We start from the raw sequence: 5,851 nt of genomic DNA on the forward strand, positions 1-5,851 counted from the left end.
ACTTCTTCAACGTTCTGTTGAACCTTTCTGCAACTTTATTGTGTTCTGGAGTGTACGGTGATGCAAATATGGTTTTTATCTTTTCTCTTTTTAATACCTCTTTAAAAGCACCTCCCGTAAATTCCTTGTCTTGATCTGACTTTGCATAGCATAGCTTTTCTTTTCCTAGTAGATTTCTGGCGGATATAAGATATTTCTCTAGAGCCTCTCCCGATTCATCTTTTGTCTTCAGAGAGTAGTAGGCTTTTGCTAATCTAGAATAGTCATCTATAAAAGTGATTATAAACCTCTTTTGTCCTGGATAGGATGTAGGTTTTGGACCTATGATGTCCGTATGTATTACCTGCAGTGGTCTCTGTGCTCTATTTCTGTTTTCTTTAAACGGCAGTTTTGCCATCTTTGCCATTATACATACTTCACACTCTAATATAAAGTTATCAAACTTTACATTTTCTAATCTCTTTTCTACTTTTTGTAATTGTTTTAGATAGTTTAACGATGCATGACCTAATCTGACATGCCATAACATCACCTCATTTATTTTCTCTAGTTTCTTTACTTTTTTAATTACTGAGCTTTCACACATTTCTTCTATATTCTCTATTGTCTGTATATCTTCTAACTTAATGAATTGATCGAGTTCAGCATTATTGTGTTCTATATTTTTGTTCACATTTGTGAGCTCTCCTTCATTCTCCCTCCCAATCGCAGAGCCAACATTATCCCTCTCATTTAACTCTCCCTCCGAAATTGATAATTCATTGGTCTGAATGTTTGCTTGCGATTGTTCAGGAAGCTCACTATGTGGAACTATTTCTGCTCTACATCTGTAAATTCCTTTAAAAACTATTTTATTCGTCAGTTTATTGTAAACTTTAAACACTTTATCATCTGAATAAATACTGAACCCTGCATCAGCCAACTTTCTTAGATATAGTAAATTTTTGGATACTTTCTTTGCTGCAATTACATTTGTTAATTTAATGACTCTCTTTTCTTTTTCATTCGTTATTAGCGTAAGATCTCCTTTACCATCTATTGAAATGTTTGCAAGCTCATTTTTATTCGCGCATTTAATAACTCTATCTTTACATTTTTCAAATTTTGACAGAATAAAATTCTTATTCACAATATGATCCGTAGCACCCGAATCTGCAGTAAAATTGACTACCTCTTTTGAACTATCTCTATCTTCTATTAATTTAACCATGTATTATTTACCTTCTTCTGATTCTCCTTCATTTGCTGTTTTCGTTGATATAGGTTTCTCAGCTAGTTGTATCTTTTGTTATTTTCCCTTTGTTATCTACTCTTTTTGTGCCTTTTTGCACAAATCTACCCTTTTTCTTTATGTTTTTATTAACGGTTTTATTTAAATACCTTTTTCCTCTAGCTCTGTTCGCCTGGGCTTCGGCACTCGGACAATTATCACCCTTGTGACCTCGTACTTCCTGGCAGTAGTAACAAAACCAGGCACCAAATTCTATTAGTGGACAGTCCTTTGCCATATGACCCATTCGGTTGCATCTGTAGCATTTCACTTGTTTTATGTTCTCTTCTGCAGCAGCCCTCTGTACCCTGACTTCGGGTTTCTCTAATTTTTCTTTATTCTCGTTTTTAGTCTCTGCTTCTAACTGCATCATAAAAGACTTTATTTCATCTATGTTCATTTCTTTAAGATTAGTTTGTCTTCTAATTAAATCTACATTCCTCAGCTCTGGTACATTAATTGACACAGCCTGATAAAGTTCAGATCTAATCTCTTGTTCTGTGAGGGGTACCGCATCTTCACATGATTCATATTCTCTAATTATTGAATCAAAGCGTTCACAAAAATCACTTACTTTTTCGTCTTTTTTCATTTTAATTTGATAGAGTTTAACTCGTACCGATGCATGAGTAACGTTTACTTCACTCTTTTTATATCCTCTCAATTTCTTCAAAATTTCTTTCGGATCTTTTTCATGTAGAATCCTTTTATGATAGTTTTCATCTAAATGATTGATTATTATATCTCTAACAAGACTTTTTCTCTTAGCAACTTTTAGTTCGGAGAGATTTTCTGGACTTTCAATGTTTGAATCTATTACATCTAACAACTCGTTATTCATTAACTCAGATTTTAAATAATCCATCCAAAGATCAAAGTTGGATTTTTGCGTCAGCTTATATTCTTTTCTAATATGCAACCTTTGACTGTTCAATTCCAATTCTATAGCTCTTTTCATTGTCTCTAAACTCCTATCTTTTTCGGCTGAACAGACTGTTATTTCATTTAATTTTCTCTTTTTAGACTCTACCTCTAGTTCTTTAACCGTTTGTTTACTGTTTTCTACTGAACTTTGGGTATCTTTATTGCTTACCTCTAAACGTCTAAGTTTAACTTTTTCTTTCTCTAAGTTTAAACGGGAGACTTCCACCATATTCTCCATCATCTCGGTGGCCTTCTTCATTACTTTATCCAGCATCTGCATCGAATTGTCCATTTTCTCAACCATCTTTTCTTGTTTCTCGTAAAGTATCTTTGTCCCTATAGGTAGTACAGGACGATTTTCAGCCCATTCTCTATTCACATCTATGTTTTCTATTATCTTTGGTTTGCCGCGTTTCGGGATTGCACCCTTTGCTTCAGTCTCCTTCTTGTCTTTTGCTTCTATACGGAATTTTGAAATTACTATTTTTATTTTCTCTAAATGCATATATATATTATTCTTCTGGACTACTTTATTTTCAAAAAAAATACTCTCTTACCTCTATCTTTTCTTACTGTCTCCTCGTTTTTATCTTTTGCTTCTCTATCTATTACCGTGATAAAGCTGCTATCGCTGTCGTAGTCGACCAGCGCATCTTGGCCTTCTTCTTCTTCCATCTATATCGGGATTTAAATATCAACTGAACATTAGCATTCCTCTTTTGACAAGATAAACCAACATTCGTATTGACAAATAATAATTTACAATTTCTATCACTAGATCTCTTTCAGCGATAAAAATTTAATGCTTATGAGGCTATATAGAACGCACTGCAATTCACAATAACCCCAAAGCGAGAAAACCACGCGCCTCTGCAGGGCTATCCGCACGCGCACACCACTGTCCGTTGCGATCCCCAGCACTGCTGAAAAGATCTATGGGAGCTCGGGTTGATCACGCACACGCACGGGGCCCATACAAATTTACGCGGCTTCCCTAAACAGTAATCAAGCTACACCGCACAGCAAGTCATGCTCAATTACCGACCCGATACATATCGATTTCAAAAAAAATAAACTCATATAGAGTCATATAGAGTTTTTATACATACGCATACATTTACATGTATCGCAATCTAGCCATCTAGCATACGCATACATTTACATGTATCGTAATCTAGCCATCTAGCATACGCATACATTTACATGTATCGTAATCTAGCCATCTAGCATCGATGCCATGTTGTTAGTCGAAATCGATTATGTGTTTGTGCGCGCCCAGCAACAAGTTCTGCGCGCCAAAAACAATGACTCTCGCCGTCTACGATCGGACTTCCGCGCGCCAAAAGAAATGACTCTCGCCGTTCACGATCGGACTTGCACGCGCACGTCGCCGACTTGCTACCAAGCGGCATTTTTCTATCTCTTTTTCCTTCATTATTCTCTACTTCTTTATTACACTTTACACATCTATTCTCTAATTCTCTTATTACCATTATTACCTCTATTTCTATTTCTCGAGAAAAATGGCAAAAACATCTATCTCCTTGTAACAGTATTTATCGAACGAACATTCTTATTAACTGAGAATTCTCTCGTTTTGCTCGTCAGCAACGAGGAATATTGTTTACTCACCCTCTAATCTTCTAAATGCTTCTATCTCTTTCTATGCCCTTCGCCGGCGTCTCACACACTTCGTATATACACTTTCGTGCTATGTTCCTCACGCAGGGGAATCGTGCCCTGGGCCCATAACCTATTGGAAATATAATCAGGGACGACTTGAAATGTGGTGAGATGAGCAGGGAACACAACAATCTTGGTCTTTGTACACTCTGAATACTGTCTTTATTATATATAAGTATATCACACTCTGTAACTTAAACCGTAATCGACACGTCTGAACACGACGGTGATCGAGGCTCTTGTGAGCACCACTGATGCCCGCACGCACGCGTGGCGCGCCGAGTCGCGCCGCCAACCGGGGGCTGCCCTCTAGAAGGGCGGGAACTTATTGCTCGTTCAAAGTCTTCTCCCAACATAAATAAAAAAAGGTACAATAAAAATTAGTTTCCAATAAACCTTTACTTCTGTTATTGGATACAAAGAAATTATGGAACAGAAAATAAATATTTCTTAAGGAATATAAGTGAAAAAAGTGGAAACTTAACATTTTTTAAATTATTGTTTCAGATTAACTGAAATTATTTATATTGTCAATTTAAATATTGCAAACAATTATAATAAATAATTTGCTAAAAATTTTTCAATACATATCCCAGCAGAAACAAGACTGAAAAATACTCCTAAGAAGTTTTAATATATTATTCAAATAAAATCAATTATGAAAATAAGATAAATTAATAACACTTATATGTATAATTCAATATTTTGCATTTAAAAGCAATAAAGTTTAATTCAGTAAAGTATTAACAAGTTTTGAAAATACTGTTACAGTTTACAACGAATCACAGCTCAAATATATATACAAATTGCTTATTAACATTTTGAATATAATCTTGAAGTATTATTTTGATTAAGAACATAAATATGTATTATGTATTTTCATATTACTGGAAGAACAGACAATATATCAATATTTTCTTCAAGACCTCAATTATTGACATTTACATTTAATATTATTTACCATTAAATTACCTAACAGATATCATATTTAAAATATTAATTTTAATTTTACTGGATGTATAAAAAAATCACTAAATAAAATGAATAATATTTAATTATTCATAGTTAATAAGTTTGTATAAATTGAAAAATCAGTGTTAGAGCAGCTACAAAGTAATGCTGCGTTCGGAAATGTCTCTCAAGTGCCTTTGTGTTTCATTTTATCCTTGTTTAACATTTGGTGAACAACAAGAATAACATGATACACGGAGGCACACTTGAGTGATGTTTTCGAATGCAGCCTAACCAATATTCAGTACAAAAAAGTAATATATTTACCTGAAACAGATAAAACTTCTCCCGGTGACAGACTAAATTTGTCATTGCTGTCATTGTATCTTCTAATAAAATATGGTTCATTAGAATAGTTTTCTGCATTAAAATCTTGGACATGTGATATTGGCACAACAGACACTTTTCTTGTCTCGTCCGAGTAAAAGCGAACTGCAGTGTATGTGGCTTGTGATTTTGTTGAATTATCATTCATACCTAATAGCAAAAATTATGTTTTACTTATACAGAGGAGATAAAATTTATATTGACGAATTCATTGTCGTTATATAATAATATGTACAAAAAACAACTCTCTTTCTATGTATACGTACTTGTGTTTTTCTTGCCGATCTTGCCGATCTTGGTACAATTCGCTCCAGTGAGTTTGTCCGCCCTCTCAATGTCACCTGTATTCCAATTTGCCCAATAAATGTAGTCCCGATACTGCGTAACACTGAAAGGATAGACTATTACTACGTTTCAACCATTGGCTAACTGGTTGACTCTGACCCGATTTAAACCCTCGATGGAAACATAGTCATATAAGCGTTCGAAATCAAGAAACGGTGCATCGATGGCTTGTGTACGTATACAACCAGTTTACACATAGTTTTATCGCGTTTAGAGAAACGAGCGTAAGACTGATAACCTGATCCCAGGAATTCCACCGCACTGCAATATTTACCTTTTTTAATTCTCCGC

The 5,851-nt window shown here is 34.7% G+C and overlaps 1 protein-coding gene across 2 annotated transcripts; it reads right to left on the reverse strand.

Annotated features, from left to right (window-relative positions):
* Positions 1-19: 19 nt before the first annotated feature.
* Positions 20-5,851, reverse strand: LOC112458310. Of its 2 annotated transcripts, none has more exons than XM_025021890.1 (7): positions 5,835-5,851; positions 5,482-5,603; positions 5,156-5,365; positions 3,827-4,220; positions 2,752-2,869; positions 2,364-2,653; positions 20-1,634 (listed from the first exon to the last, which is right to left on the reverse strand). In XM_025021890.1, the coding sequence occupies exons 5-7, from the start codon at positions 2,867-2,869 to the stop codon at positions 1,269-1,271; spliced, it is 774 nt and encodes a 257-aa protein (XP_024877658.1). In that variant the 5' UTR covers positions 3,827-4,220; positions 5,156-5,365; positions 5,482-5,603; positions 5,835-5,851; the 3' UTR covers positions 20-1,268. The 2 variants fall into 2 exon arrangements, with proteins under 2 accessions (XP_024877658.1, XP_024877659.1); XM_025021891.1 differs by having other exon boundaries at positions 1,347-1,527.

The sequence above is a fragment of the Temnothorax curvispinosus genome, unplaced genomic scaffold (assembly GCF_003070985.1).
Source record: "Temnothorax curvispinosus isolate PA1 unplaced genomic scaffold, ASM307098v1 QBEX01008800.1, whole genome shotgun sequence".
NCBI classification, from domain to species: domain Eukaryota; kingdom Metazoa; phylum Arthropoda; class Insecta; order Hymenoptera; family Formicidae; genus Temnothorax; species Temnothorax curvispinosus.

Bases quoted from the DNA above. Each gene is read 5' to 3' on its own strand.
- LOC112458310 (XM_025021890.1), bottom strand. From the start codon at position 2,869: ATGGAAGAAGAAGAAGGCCAAGATGCGCTGGTCGACTACGACAGCGAT. The intron at 2,654-2,751 runs GTAAGAGAGTAT...AATTCCGTATAG, and splicing joins GACAGTAAGAAAAGATAGAG to AAGCAAAAGACAAGAAGGAG. The intron at 1,635-2,363 runs GTAAGCAATAAA...TTTATGATGCAG, and splicing joins TTAAACTTAGACGTTTAGAG to TTAGAAGCAGAGACTAAAAA.